This window comes from Calypte anna, chromosome 8 (assembly GCF_003957555.1).
Source record: "Calypte anna isolate BGI_N300 chromosome 8, bCalAnn1_v1.p, whole genome shotgun sequence".
Taxonomy (NCBI): domain Eukaryota; kingdom Metazoa; phylum Chordata; class Aves; order Apodiformes; family Trochilidae; genus Calypte; species Calypte anna.
The window spans coordinates 1,955,135-1,970,551 of record NC_044254.1 but is presented as its reverse complement, the minus strand read 5'-3'; the positions used below and the strand labels follow the sequence as shown (position 1 = coordinate 1,970,551).

The window sequence follows — 15,417 nt, the reverse complement described above, 5'->3', positions numbered from 1 at the left end:
TTCCTTTTTCTTTTCCTTTTTCTTTTCCTTTTTCTTTTCCTCTTTTCTTCTTTTCCTCTTTTCTTCTTTTCCTCTTTTCTTCTTTTCCTCTTTTCTTCTTTTCCTCTTTTCTTCTTTTCCTCTTTTCTTCTTTTCCTCTTTTCTTCTTTTCCTCTTTTCTTCTTTTCCTCTTTTCTTCTTTTCCTCTTTTCTTCTTTTCCTCTTTTCTTCTTTTCCTCTTTTCTTCTTTTCCTCTTTTCTTCTTTCCTCTTTCTTCTTTTCCTCTTTTCTTCTTTTCCTCTTTTCTTCTTTTCCTCTTTTCCTCTTTCTCATTCTCTTTCTTTCTCTGTTTCTCTCTGTTTCTCTCTCTGTTTCTCTCTTTCTCTTTCTCTTTCTCTTTCTCTTTCTCTTTCTCTTTCTCTTTCTCTTTCTCTTTCTCTTTCTCTTTCTCTTTCTCTTTCTCTTTCTCTTTCTCTCTTTCTTTCTCTTTCTCTTTCTCTTTCTCTTTCTCTTTCTCTTTCTCTTTCTCTTTCTCTTTCTCTTTCTCTTTCTCTTTCTCTTTCTCTTTCTCTTTCTCTTTCTCTTTCTCTTTCTCTTTCTCTTTCTCTCTTTCTCTTTTTCTCTTTCTCTTCTCTTTCTCTTCTCTTTCTCTTTCTCTTTCTCTTTCTCTTTCTCTTTCTCTTTCTCTTTCTCTTTCTCTTTCTCTTTCTCTTTCTCTTTCTCTTTCTCTTTCTCTTTCTCTTTCTCTTTCTCTTTCTCTTTCTCTTTCTCTTTCTCTTTCTCTTTCTCTTTCTCTTTCTCTTTCTCTTTCTCTTTCTCTTTCTCTTTCTCTTTCTCTTTCTCTTTCTCTTTCTCTTTCTCTTTCTCTTTCTCTTCTCTTCTCTTTCTCTTTCTCTTTCTCTTTCTCTTTCTCTTTCTCTTCTCTTTCTCTTTCTCTTCTCTTTCTCTTTCTCTTTCTCTTTCTCTTTCTCTTTCTCTTTCTCTTTCTTCTCTTTCTCTTCTCTTTCTCTTTCTCTTTCTCTTCCTTTCCTTTTCCTTTTCTCTTTCTTTTCTTTTTTCTTTCTCTTTCTTTTCTCTTTCTTTTTCTCTTTCTTTTTCTCTTTCTTTTTCTCTCTTTTCCTTTTTCTTTTCCTTTTCCTTTTTTGTAAATCAAAGGAATTGGAGAAGATTAATACAATTGCTTCTGATATTAAAACTTACCTTTTGTCCCTGGCCCAGACTGAAATGAATATTGATGCCAATATAAGCATCCTCCATGTTCAGATGAATGTCTCTACTTACTCCAGATGACTCCAGTGTACTAGCAGACAAAACTCCTTGCTCAGCTTACCCTCTTTGTCCCCTTTCATCTGTTAAAATGTGTGGTGACGACAGAACCAGCACCACTTGTCCCTTTAAAGGGAACCCCACAGGGAGAGGGAGAAGCTGCCAGTGTTGAGATTTGTCTATAGGTCCCCTGAAGTCAAACTGCAGAAATTGACATGCTGGCTGGGAATCTGTCTTCTGCCACAGCTGCTTTTCTGTTCTCTTCTTGTTCCTTGTTTTGATGCTGAGTTTCAGCATTTGCTGAGTTTCAGGGTTACCACCAAGTTAAATGGTGGGAAGCTCACAGCCTGGCACAGACAGCACGGGCTCTCTGGCCCTGCTAAACTGAGTTTTTTGGTCTGATTTGGTTTTGTGGTTTTAATTCTGTCAAGCATGAAAGCTGCTAAATACCTGCATGACCTGCCCTTGAGAAGTGCCTGGGTCTAAACCACGTGTACCCCAGGTCTGACCTGAGTTTGGTCGAGTGCAGGGGGTAAGGATTGCATTAAACTGGAATCTTTACCTGTTTAGATTTGGGACTGGATGTGAAGTAAAACTCCATAAGCATAGGAGTGTAGGGAATGTGAACTCCATAAGTGTAGGGAATGTGGCCACAACACCTGATCCTGAAATTATTCCTTTTTACTCTCTTGCCAGGTCGTTTCTGTGAGGAGAACATCGATGACTGTGTTTCAGACTCAGGAGTACCCCACTGCTTTAATGGGGGGCAGTGCATTGACCAGATTGGGGGCTACAGCTGTGTTTGTCTCCCAGGCTTTGCAGGAGAGAGGTGTGAGGGAGATATCAATGAATGCCTCTCTAATCCTTGTAACCCTCGTGGAAGCCTGGACTGTGTTCAGCTGATAAATGATTATACCTGCATCTGTCGTAGTGCTTTCACTGGTGAGTAGTCATAAACATGCTTCTAGTTTCAGAGTGGTAGCTTGAAAAATGCTCATTCTTTCCCTTTTTAGCTGTTGTGTTGTCTAGTCACTTCCCATTACAGCATCTGATTGTTTCCCTGCATCATGGCTCAGGTTTTAAACCAATCTTTCTTTTAGACCTTCTAAGAAGTTTGGCTTCCAGAGCTGTCTGAGACAATGGAATCTCCTGAGACACTGGGCTGCCAGGGTTTTTTTTTCTGTGGAACTTTTCTCTCCTTCATAACTTCAAATTACTAATATTGGAAGTGTGACTGTTCACGTGTCAGCTTCTCCATGGCTCTTCCTTTGCAAAGCAGCTTGTGATGAATATTTGTATAAATCAGTGTCATGGTATCCATAATTAACTTTTGTCCTCCTTTTCTGCTCCTTGCTCCCTTTCCTCCTTAGATTGGTGATGTGGTCAGGATTGAATGCTCTATGCATAGACAGACCGTGCATTCCTAGCTTAGTGATGTGATCCTTCCCCAATCCAACTTTGAATCACAACTTTGCAAGCATTTCACAATGCTCAAACTTATGTCTCACTCTCTAGATCTCTTCTTTGTTAGTGTTGCTGCTATTCTGCTTTCTGCCTCCCACTGGGTGTAAGTTTGGGCTAATATTCTCCAGATGTCTTAGCTTTCAGCTTTCCAGTTTCCATGTCTGTTTAACTTCGTATGTATTCAGTTTTCTTCCATTAAATCTTCCACTTTCCCTGCTTACCAGTGACCTCTGCATGCAGAGTGGATTTTACTTTTTTTTTTTTCCTTACAATTTAGAGATGCTGTGATTTTATTATGTTTTTCCCCACTAAATTTGTCCTTCAGATGCAAAGAAATGGCAAGGAACATACCTTTGAAGAATTCACATAGTAGCTTTTGAATGCATTACCTAGTTTGAGAGAAGAAATTCTTAAAAGAGCACAGATGAGGGAAGTGGAGCCAGGCTAGCTAGTGGAACACTGGTGTAGCTCTATATTTAAGCCTCTCTGCTAAGCTTGCTCCTATGAACTGTGCCTCAAGTTGCTTCTGGCTCTCACAAAAGGGTTGCTGGAACTTGTGGCTTAGGGAGCACAGAGCTAGGAGAAGAGGGGAGAGCTGCTGTGTCTCAGACATGAAATCTGTCTGGAAATGCTAAGCACAGAGGGGGAGCATCCTTCTTCCTCTGGCTGTTTGTCTGCTGCACATTCCAGAGTGACCCTTCTGCCTGGGAGAGGAGAGGGTGCTTTGCTGTGGTTTGTGCCTGATAGGATGCCAGGACTCTGTGGGCCACCCTGCCCTGTCTGCACACACTCAGTCTTGGCTGTACATGTGTGGAGACTTCTAATCATGTTTTCCTAGGAGGTCCAAGTCATGTTTAGGTCATCCTCACCTTTTTAAAGCCGGGTGTCAGAGTTTAACTGTGGGAGCTGCTGCAGTTGCCAGTCAGTGCAGTAAGAGCTCTCTCTCTAGCTGGTCACTCTCAGAAGGGTCTGCTTGCCCATCCTGTTCACTCATGTTGCGTCTGATCTGATTCATGGTTAGAGTGTGGTTTGCCTGAGGGTCTCACAAAAAGGGAAGACGTCTTAGGAACCCCCAGATTGGTGTGGAACAGCACCTTCAGCCTCTGTGCCTCCTGACTTGGGGGTTTCTTGAGGAAGCAGACAAGGTCTCCAAACACACCTCGTGGATTCTGGGGTTGTGCCTTCCTCTACTACTCCTTACACAGAGTGCATATTTATCAGAAGAGATGTTCACTACCTCTTCCGAGGAGATCTCAACGGAGTGTTTGGCTCATGGGCTATCGAGTGGAAGTGTTTTGCTTTGTGCTGGCTTTTTTTGCTGTACACACACACACACACACACACACACTGATGTGTCTTTGCTCTCCTCTCCCCATGTGTCCACACCTCAGGTCGTCACTGTGAGAGTGTAATAGATGTGTGTCCCAGGAAGCCTTGTCAGAACGGAGGCACCTGTGCTGTTGCCAGCAATATGCCAGATGGGTTCATCTGCCAGTGTCCCCCGGTAAGCACCATATCCTGCAGCTGGATTCCTTGCCACAGCTGTGGAGTCCTCAGGGTACAATCTCCTTAGTTTCAGTGGTCCACTGTAGGTGAAATCACAGAGTGTTTGGGGTTGGGAGGGACCTCAAGAGATCATCGAGTCCAACACCTCTGCCAGAGCAGGACCAGGTTGGTTATTTTGGAATGAAAAGGAGGTTATCTTTTCTGGACTACATGCAAAGCTATGTCCTTGGACACTCTTTACCTGCCTCCTTTAGTTTACTTACTTAGCTGGAAAACTCTGACCTTCCAGGTGTCCAAGGAGAGTGATACTGCCTGCTGCCCCAAACAGTTCTGCTGTTGGCAGGACAGATGGCTTTTCTGTCTTAAACCTAGCATTAAATTTCAACTATTTTTTGCTGTCCTGTGCTGCAGGATTCCCTTTGTTCACAGTCCTTTTAAGTCTATTTCAAAATGTAACAGAGCCTTATAAGTTCCTAGCTTATCCCTGAAACTAGCTCCAGAAAATCATAGCTCCTTCAGTGAGGCTAGGAAGAAAGGTTTGCATGTGACACCTTGCCTCCAGCACTTGGAATGCTGAAGAATAGATTTGTCAGCCTGGTTGTTTTGCTTTTATTTTTCCCCTAGGGTTATTCTGGAGCAAAATGTGAGTTCAGCAGCCACAGTACTTGTGGCCATGTCAAATGCAAGAAGGGGGAGCAGTGCATCCAGACATCATCTGGTCCCCGGTGCTACTGCCCCAAGCTGTCTGCGGGAGAGGAATGCCAGACAAACACTGGTTGTGCCAGTGCCCCCTGCCAGAATGGTGGGAGCTGCCACCCTCATTCCCAGCCTCCTTACTATTATTGTCAGTGTCCTGTTCACACCCAAGGCAGCCAGTGTGAACAGCCTGTGACTTTCAGCCCAGAGCCCCGTGGGTGTTTGGATTCCCAGTGTTCAGAAAAAGCAAGAGATGGGTATTGTGATGAGGACTGCAACACCCACGCCTGCCAGTGGGATGGAGGGGACTGCTCCCTGACAATGGAAGATCCTTGGGCCAACTGCTCCTCCTCGTTGCGTTGCTGGATGCTTTTCAATGGACAGTGTGATGACTTCTGCAACACACCCGAGTGCCTGTTTGACAACTTTGAATGTCAGCAGAACAGCAAAACCTGCAAGTAAGGCTTGGTCCTCAACAGTTCCTCTGTATCACTTAGCTCCTGCTTTCCCTACTCAGCACTCTTCATGCCTGCTGCTTCCACCTCTTCTCTTGTTTCTCTTGCTTATCCTTGCTCCTTCTGAAAGCTTGGCCTCAAGGGGTGTCTGCTGCTTTTTGTGTTTCTTGTCTGGTTTTGGAGAGAAGTTCTGGTGTTTGTGTGCTATGAACGAAGCAGCCTGAGCAGTGGTAGTGTGTTAACGTGCTTGATTGATGGGTCTCCCCTGCTTCCTCTGGAAAAGTAAAGAGGAGGCATTTCACCTCCTAGATTTTCCATAGTACTGCCTCCTGTCCTGAATTTCACTCCGTATGTGCAATACCTGTATCATTATCCCAGCTCTATTTGCTGCCTCTGAATGTGTTTTCCAGCTTCTTCCTTGTGGCCCTCCTTTATTCTCAGTTATTTGTGATAAATGTTACAGCTCTGCTGTGGTGATTCTCCCTCTGTGAGGCAGGAAGTTTTATAGCTTTATCTTAGCAAAGAGAATAACCACTTCTCTTCCGCTGGTACCAGAACCGAAACGCACATCCTTGTGATGTTCTGTGCTTCCTACATCCACCCTGCCAGATAGCAAGCTTATCCTGAGGTTGTAGTTCTTCTCCTTATGTCCTGAGTAGGGGTGTTATTTTACTTCAGATGATTATGAGGAGTGCAAGGCCTTGCCCCCTAGACTGCAGGTGTACTGTGCAGACTGTGGACATCCTGTATGCTGCCTGTAACCCTCCCACTCTCCTAGATATGACAAGTATTGTGCAGACCACTACGCAGATGGCCGCTGTGACCAGGGCTGTAACAGTGAAGAGTGTGGCTGGGATGGTCTGGACTGTGCTGGTGACAAAGCTGAGAAGCTGGCAGAGGGGACCCTGATCATTGTTGTCTTGATGCCCCCCGACGAGCTGCTGGGTGATGTTCGGAGCTTCTTGCGCACTCTGGGAACTCTCCTGCACACCAACCTGAGGATCAAGCTGGATTCCCAGGGCAAACCCATGGTGTTCCCATACTATGGGGAGAAGTCAGCAGCACGGAGTCGTCGGTCACTCGTGGTTATTCGCAAGCACAGAGAGCTAGAGCAAGAGGTCATTGGGTGAGTGGGTGCCACTTCATTCCTCTGGTAGCTCTCTGGGGCCTTCTAGACCTTCTGGAGCTGTAATCTGCATTTTTGGGGGGAAACATAAAGCTGTAACAACAACCAAATTCACTTCTGGGGTAGAAAGTTTAATTAGAAGGTGACAATTTAATGTAATACTTTGACAAAAGTTTCTGTTAACTTCTGTGCCCTTTTTCCTTGTTTCTGCAGCACCAAGGTGTTCCTGGAGATTGACAACCGTCAGTGTGCAGAGGATTCAGAGCAATGCTTTCATAACACAGAAGCTGCTGCAGCTCTTTTAGCTGCTCAGGCCATCAAGGGCATGTTGCCCTATCCCTTTGTGTCTGTCCAAAGTAAGTAATCTTAGAGGAAAAATTGCTTGTGGAGGAAAGCAGTCAGCAAACCTGGGCTTGAAAAATTCACACTTGGGTTATTGGTCGTGATCTTCATATGTCTCACTGTTCAGTACAGTTTCTGGGAGGTAACTTACCTCCAGTTATAGAAATATGTGTGTGTAATATGTGTGAAATACATGTGAACAATATGCATGTTCTGCTCTGAGGAGACATATGCTTAGTAAGGCAGGACATTGAAGTTTGGAGCCAGTCATTTTCATACCTGTAGAAACAGTCATCTCATGTGCTGCAGCAGTGTGCCACACACTGCAGTCATCTTGCCTGCACTAAAAACTATTCCTGTGCTCTAAGCCATGAATTCAATTAAAAAGTGCCATTGAAGAGAAAGGGTGGGGGTCGTTCCCTAGTCTGCCAGATGTTTTCTTCTCTGGCAATACATAATCTCTTTGATTTCTGCACTTATCTCCCTCAGACTGAGGCTTGGCCACAACCTGATGCTGGATTGGCAATATCACTGTTCCTAGCTGGGTGGTGCTTGTATCTTTGTGTAGATCAGGTCTATACTGATGTAGGGTGGCTGTCTTCAGCCAACAAGACCCTTGAGGAAGGAGTGAGATCTTCAGTTTAGCAGTCAAATAATCAAGAAATAGTTTGAAAAGCAGCATCAAGGGAAGCTGGAAAGACAGGATGTGTTCTTACAACAGCTGAAGCAGAGACTAAGCTTCCTCAAGACCCCAAATGAGAGAAAAAAAATAAAATACACAGGTTGAAGATCATTGTGCCACTCTGCCAATCTCACTGTATTTTAACTGGAATTTTTAGGTGAACCCTTGTTACCACCAAAGACCCAGCTGCTTTACCTGCTGGCTGTGGCAGCTCTGATCATCCTCTTAATCCTTCTCTTGGGTGTGATGATGGCAAAACGGAAGCGCAAACATGGTTCCCTGTGGCTGCCTGAGGGCTTCATCCTGCGCAGGGATCCCAGCAACCATAAACGCAGAGAGCCAGTTGGGGAAGATGCTGTTGGACTCAAGTAAGTTTGCATTTAGGCCACTGGTAGTGTGTTTTTTACCAGGGTAGAGTGTTTTGAGAATGTGGTGTATAAATCTTTCATTAAAGCTGTCTTGTAGGCTGTAACACCTTAGGCTAAATCTCTAAATTGTGGTACACACATCTCCTTTGGACAGAAGAACTCTAATTAACAGTAATCTATAAAATGCTGGTAAGGAATCTAATCTGGTTATGATTGCTTTTCTGAAACTCTGTTAAGATTTAGCAGTTGGGTGTAGTTTGCATAGTTTCCTCCTGGATTAGGTGTGACATTTTTAGGTTGATAGGTGGCAATGAACTTTCCATACATCTAGCTCAATGTCAGACATGACTCAGAAATAAGGAAAAACTTCAAAAGAAAAATGCAGTTTTGGCTTTTCACTGCATTTACTAAGATAGCATTTAATGCCACTATTGATGAGCTGAGCTTTCTAATTTCTTGGTCCCTCTCTTTGCAAGCTACCACACTTGTAAGCATCTCATCCTAAGTCTCTGTAGTTTAGTATAAGAAGCAGGAGTAGCACTTGGTCAGCCTGACAAAGTGATGTGTTCTCCTTGTTTGTTAGGAATCTCTCAGTCCAGATATCAGAGGGTAATTTGGCAGATTCTGGACCAACTGAGCACTGGGCAGGTGATGGTGGACCTCAGCCAAAGAGAGCAAAGGTAAGGAGCTCTGAGACTGGAATATTGCACACTGGCCCCAAGAAACTGCTGTTGAGGAAAACAGCTGCATTAACCTACAGAGCATGCCCCATGCACAAAGCCCCATTTGCTTAAGGGTTTGTAGTATCTTCCTAATGATACCTGAGGAGCAAATCCTCAGGCTAATATTGCCACCACAGGCCAGGAGACAAAACAGATAATTTCTGTTCCAGTGTTAGCTCCCACACAGGCTTTGCTGCATTAAAGGGAAGAGAAAGTTAATGGGTACTGTAATATCTTGTAGTTCAGGCCTGGTAACATATGATGGGAGTGTGAAAGTTGAGAATACCAAGCAGGAGTAAATGGAGATTGTTATTAGATGTAAACAACAAAAAACACAAACAAACAAAAAACCTAACACACTCCCAACCCCCAAAACCAAACCAAAAAACCACAAACAAACAACAACCAAAACCAAGCCCAAAAATCCTCAACGAAACTAATATGGCCCAAAAACTTTCACTGAATTTGACCACTTGATGAGCATTTTGAAGCACTTGTTTCTTCCCTGTGTTCAGGCTGAGGATCAGGCCTTACTCCCAGAAGGTGATGAGCAGATAGATCAGCGCCCGTGGACACAGCAGCACTTGGAAGCAGCAGATGTCTGTGGGAGCACATCCCTGGCCCTTACACCACCTCAAGCAGATCAAGAAGTAGATGTTCTGGATGTCAATGTCAGAGGACCAGGTTGGTATAGCTGATTCCTGTGTTTTGAGAGGGGAGAGTTGACCAAGAACTTTACCCTTGTTGGATGAGCTGCAAGCCGTGGCTCTTGTTCATATACCAAGAAATTATTTTGATGATGTTGCTGCAGTTGCTTTTTATTGAATTTTGTGGGAATTTTTCCATGCAATTTAATAATGGTTGGACCCATTTTCTTGGTTCTCTTCCATTGTCTTTTCTGCTCCTTGACCCGTTAGCTCTCCTAAGAACAAAGCAGAGGGAAGGAGGGGTTTCTCTGTAAGGACTGTGAGAACATAAACCATCAGTTTCTGCCAAATTTAAGCTTTTCTTTATTTCTCCTATTGAAACTTTTAGTTGTGTGGCAGGCTAAAAGCTTTCCAAGTGCAGGCAATAATGTTCTTAAGTCCTCAGACTGTTATTTTCATGGTCACTCAACAATAGCAGTGGGATAATACTGACTTGAGTTGGTTTCCTGCCATTCAGATGCAACTGAAGCTTTCAGCAAGCTGGTGTAAACTACCACACTTTATGGCATCAGAAGCAAGCAGCTGAGTTAGTGACAGGGAAAGAAATGGTTTGAAAAGCCTGAGAGGTGTTGGAGTAATGGATTAGTGAGAGGGGGATAGTATTCCTGAGTGTTATTGTAGCTATTGATCTGCCCTGTCCACCTTCCTCTTGCTTTGCAGGCAGAGGGAAGGAATTGGCACTTCTGAGAGAGTTCATTTCTGTCTCAAGCAGAAGTCTCTCAGAAGACCAGATGGCTCCTGCTCCAGAAGTGCCTGGCTGCCCCTGATGACAAAGGCTGTTGAGGTTGATTTAGTTGGGTGCAGGTGCCTGGGCTGGAGCCATCTGAAGCCAGGTGAGGCAGATCCTGGCCACGGGTGGCTGGTGGAACAATAGAATTCTTTGCTAGAGGGAGGAGAGGCAAATCAAAATGCTGTAGTGTACCAAGGGGTTGTTCCCTCTCTTAACCCAGCACCTTCTGCAGCCTCTGGAGCTTAGGGGAAAATGAAGAGGTAAATTCTCCTACAGAAGTATTTCCTAGAGTCCTTGCCAGTGGATCCTTTACATCCCAGCTTTCAGTGTATTGTTTCTGTGTAAGAGTTCTTCAGTTGTACCTATCTGTTGAACCTCTGGCTTTACCACCTCTGAGCTTTGCATTTACACAGGGCTTGTCCTCTTGAATGTCAGCAAACTGAAGAGATTTTATGAAATGCTGCTCTCCCCTTTGTCTCCCCACACTCTTCTTTCACTGTGTCCCCTGGAGTGGTGAGGACATTCTTTTCACTGCAGTTATTGTGAGTGTGTAACCAGGGTAATGCAATTATAGGCATAACTGGTAACACTACCTATAATTAAAACTGATTAACTGTCCCTATTATATGCCCCTCTTTTGCAGTTCCTTAAACTTCAGTGGTTCAGACTGGAATTTTCCATGCTGTGTGTCTGCCTCCAGCTGGATCCTTTTGGGTTCTTTTCCAGCTATTTCAGAGAACAAGCTGGAAGGAGGAAAAAAGATTAGGCACATAGTGTTTGGGTTTTTTTTCCTAGCAGTCCATCAGGCATTGAATTGTGACAGTCTAGCTGGATGTGCTACTTGCTAGCCTCATAAAGCTACCTGTGTGTGGCCAACTTACAAAGTTCTGAAAAGAGCTGCACGTACCTGACAGACTTTGGAGGGCTAATTTTTCCAAGGATTTAATGCACATTATAGCTGTGTCCTTATGGAGAATATATGTATGATTTCTGGAGGACTACTGCAGTGACAGACCTTTCTTGTGAGTGGTTTTCCCAGGACTGTGGTGCTTTCTGAGCTCCATCTCTCTGCTCATTGTGTCAGGACAGCACAGAGGAGACCACAACCTGACCTGCATACTGAGAAGTGTTCATCTGGGACAAGGAAGCAGAGCCAGGAGTGGGAGGGAGAAGCACAAAAGGAGGTATAGGCAAGAGGTCTTATAGGCAGAACTGGATCTTGGAACTGGACCCGGGCCCGTACTTCAACACTTTTTTTGTCCAGCAAATCCTGAGAAAGGAGCTTGGCCAAAGCCTGTGTGTCCTGTGGCTGGGAGCCACTAGGAGGAGTGGGCATCCTGCTGCTGCTGCCACTCTGCCTGCAGAGCAGACCTGGAGCCTGCTGCTCTCATCTCTGCAAGTGCTCCACACCATGCCCTGTGGCAGAACGGTAGATTGCAAGAAAGTTTTGAACATGAAGGCAATAGTTGGGAAAACTAGGTGATCAGAGGTTGGGAAATGGTTAGAGCTCTGTATGTTACTTCCAACAGGAGGTCATCACCTTGCTTACCTGCACAGAAGCCAAATTCTTCCATGTAACTTACTGCAGGGCTTATGCACTTCATTCAGTGCATTTCATGCACTGTAGGTTGAGAGTTGTGCAGGCAGGGAAGCTGTTGTCTGTAGGTGCAGGAAGGTCCCCTGCTTGTCCATGGAATAAATGACTGAAAGATTGTCTTGAATTCCTGCTAGCAAGTCACACTGGAGAAGCAAAATTTATGTTCACCTTTGCAGAGCTCAAGTGGGGCACTTAGCACAAAGTGGTTCACTCCTTCTTAGTGCTTCTTACTTCCTCAGTGCCTCTCATGTGTGTGCTGTAAAGCAGTAAAACCAGTGAGCAAGCATCAGTGCCTACAGCTGAAGTCTTTGGTTTGAGGTAGTGAATGTTTTGTAATGTTCAGTGTTGAAACTGAAGCACTTGGCATTTGATGGGTTGCTGAAAATCTTTGGAAATGCTTTAAATCTTAATTATACTGCATCAAGGAAGGTATTAACAAGAGTGGAATATCAACAGCATGAGCAAGTCTTCCTTGACCACCCTTTCTTATCAGCAGAGAAAGAGGGAAGTTTATCCAAGAGAGTTAAATTAAATTAAAAGTTTGGAGGAGTCTTGCTCCTTCCAGTGGCAATGGAAGGATCCTGGCTGGATGAATGTGAGTTTAGCCTCATCAGTGTGAGGCTATCACTGGAAACTGAAGAGACAGGAACCCAGTGTCTTCCAAAGCACTTGAGCTGTGAGATTTTCAGCAATTGGTACCTGTGACTGAAGAGACAGGAGCCCAATGTCTTCCACAGCACTTGAGCTGTGTGGGATTTTCAGCAATTGGTACCTGGGCAGTCTGTGCTGTGATGGAGGGGTGTGTGGGGAACAAGGCATTCTGCATGTGTAGGATGCTGCTGGCACACCAGTGAATAATACTGGGTTAGATGGTGTTCACTGATCCTTTCCTACACGTTATACTGCTGTGAAAGTACAGAGTGTGCTTGTTCTATCAGTTTGTTTCGGGCTCTGGTCATGGAAGTTATTAAAAGCAAGGTGAAGTGGGTTCAGGAAGTAATCCTGGGGCATTTTTCATCTTTAAATGCTTGACTGTCACAGCTTCAGGGTCCTTCTCATGAAGACTTCAGCGTGTAATAGATCTGAACACTTATGTCTGCGATTGACTTCAGGTTAATATCTGAAAAATGCCACCAAAAATCAATGGCTAGTTCTCTTTCAAATTGTTTCTTTTCCCCAGGTATGTCATTAGAACACCCATGTGAATAGTTATACTTAGTCACCTGAAGTCTCTTGTTTACATAGACCTAGTGTTTTACTGGGGATTCAACTAGCCTTTACATTTTGAGGATTTTTTTCACTCTTGCAGCAGTTCTTTCAGTTACAGAATGATGCTGTGTCTGTGTTCTGTTGGGGTTGCAGCAGGTATTAAAGTCCTGCTTGGAAGCAAACCAACTCACTAGCTCTGTTGGGCTTTGAGATAAGAGAACAGGTCTGGGTTGAAGTGATTGGAGGGCTCCCCTGTAGCTGTAGGTGCTCAAGGGAAGAGGATTTTGAGGGAATTTCCTCTCCTTTGGTGTCAGATTACTGTGCTACCACCTCTTCTCTTGCAGATGGGTGCACTCCACTCATGTTGGCATCGCTGCGTTTGGGCAGCTCCGATATCAGCGAGGACGATGAGGATGCAGAAGATTCCTCAGCAAACATCATCACAGATTTGATCTACCAAGGTGCCAACCTCCAGGCCCAAACGGACCGCACTGGGGAGATGGCCCTGCACTTGGCAGCCCGTTACTCCAGAGCTGATGCTGCCAAACGTCTGCTGGATGCTGGTGCAGATGCTAACGCACGGGACAACATGGGACGGACTCCCCTGCATGCAGCTGTGGCTGCTGATGCTCAGGGTGTCTTCCAGGTACAGCAACTGAAGGACCTCTTTAGGGGTAGCTGTGCACTGTTATTATATGAGCTTGCCCAAGCTGCACTCTGTTCGATCACACCCTTGTTCTCATGGCCAGTAGTTTACATCCAGTTCTCTCAGGTATTCACAGCTTGAAGAACTCAGCGTGCATGAATTGTCTGGCTTGTATTTATTTGAGTTGTTTGACTCCCTCACTTAACTGTCTGGGTTCCTCCATTTCAGTGCTCAGGCTGCTTTTTTTTGTTATAAAGTTTCTCTTGAGTGTTTGCCAAATCCGTAGTTTTGGTCTCTTAGCAGAAAAAAAAAAAGAAATAAATATCTGTCTTCCCCTGTTGTCCAGATCCTGATCCGTAACAGAGTGACAGACTTGGATGCTCGGATGAATGATGGAACAACCCCCCTGATTCTGGCTGCACGCCTGGCTGTGGAAGGGATGGTGGCTGAGCTAATTAATTGCCAAGCTGATGTGAATGCTGTTGATGACCATGGTAAGGTGGACACCATGTCCTGGGCAAATATTTGTCACGGGGTGAGCAAGGAGGAGTGGGTTCTGCTCTCCCAGAGGATGAGTGGCTCATAAATTCTGTAGATAAATCAGATAACTATGCTTGTCTGCAGAAGTTGGTGCATGGTGGCTTGGTTTAGACTTTCCTGAGAGAGAAGCAGAAGAAATATGGGTTTGTGCATGCTGACATTTTCTGGACTGCAGACATGGCTCTGTGGATAGGTTGTTAAAAAAATAAGAACTAGAAGATCTCAGAGCAAGTGCTGTGAAAGTCCCATTGCATCTTGGTAACATTAGGGGTATGCCACAGCAAGGTGATTTCCAAAGTGTAAACATGGCTTCAGGGCACGTTCATGTGCTGTGACCTGCACTGCAGTTGCTTTCTTCACTCAGTGTTCTTTGTCCATCTTGGTGCTTCAGCAGTGCCTCTTTGATTTTTACTGAAGCTGTTGGGTTTCCCTGCAGGTAAATCTGCTCTTCACTGGGCTGCTGCTGTCAACAATGTGGAAGCAACGTTAGTGCTGCTGAAAAATGGAGCCAACAGAGACATGCAGGATAACAAGGTACAGTTTGGGTGTGCTCCACGTGGCTGTGCTTCCTAAGTCCAAGCAGCTCTTTGCTGTTGGTAGTGACCTAAGTTCAGATTTTCTAAATTGGGTGCTCAGCACAGGTTTTCCAAACATAGACCATGACTGGGATTCTCTGGAAATGCTGGATGTCTGGTATGAGAGAGATGTTCTCTTCCTTGTTCAGTCATGTCCTGGGCATCAGTGCTGTCCTACTTTTCTTGCAGAAAGGGAATGCAATGCACAGTCAGTGGTGTGCAAGAGTACCAGGGGGAAGTGCTGCTGGTGTCAAGCAGCTGAGCTCCAGTTAGCAGAGAGCCAGATCTGGTGGCACAGCAGAAGTCATGTCTTCTTACATTTCCAGGGATCTCAGTGCAGGGTGGATATGGGGGAGGAGTCCCTCTGAGAGACAGTCAGTGCTGTGCAGACCCTGTGTAGCTTTGCTCTTGGTTCTTGCTATGTTTTAGTCCTTGATTTTTTTCTACTGCCTAGCTTGTCTTTTTTGGAGCAGTATGCATTGCTCAGTGGATTCTAAAGCTCCCAACAAGCTGCAGGTCTCTCTGGGGTTGTTTTAGCCCTTTGTACCTTTCCATCTCAGGGGACAATGGGAGGAAGGCACCAGGTGCTTTTGCAGTTCCTACAAGGACTCGTGGCTTAATAGTGCACGTCCTGGTGGCACAGTTCAGCCTGTGTGCTGCATGGTTGTGTGTGAGATCACCTCCTGTAATCACCCTTTTTCCGTGGCCACCTCCTTGGGTGGGTGGTTCTTGGAGACAGTTAATGTGACACCACGTTAAACGGTGCTTCCAGGTCTTGCTGCACCATCAAGGGAGCATTACCTGTAA

At 45.0% G+C, this 15,417-nt stretch overlaps 1 protein-coding gene across 2 annotated transcripts in view; it reads left to right on the top strand.

The window, feature by feature from the left end:
* NOTCH2 (notch receptor 2) overlaps positions 1-15,417 on the top strand; it is an 86,077-nt gene that overhangs the window by 66,978 nt on the left and 3,682 nt on the right. The window contains exons 22-32 of one of the 2 annotated variants that reach the window (XM_030455684.1): positions 1,942-2,187; positions 4,101-4,213; positions 4,840-5,369; positions 6,145-6,492; positions 6,706-6,848; positions 7,674-7,884; positions 8,468-8,564; positions 9,122-9,290; positions 13,194-13,495; positions 13,842-13,989; positions 14,472-14,569. In XM_030455684.1, the coding sequence (XP_030311544.1) occupies positions 1,942-2,187; positions 4,101-4,213; positions 4,840-5,369; positions 6,145-6,492; positions 6,706-6,848; positions 7,674-7,884; positions 8,468-8,564; positions 9,122-9,290; positions 13,194-13,495; positions 13,842-13,989; positions 14,472-14,569 (2,405 nt within the window). The remainder of the gene's footprint in view (positions 1-1,941; positions 2,188-4,100; positions 4,214-4,839; positions 5,370-6,144; positions 6,493-6,705; positions 6,849-7,673; positions 7,885-8,467; positions 8,565-9,121; positions 9,291-13,193; positions 13,496-13,841; positions 13,990-14,471; positions 14,570-15,417) is intronic. The other variant, XM_030455685.1, reaches the window with a different exon arrangement.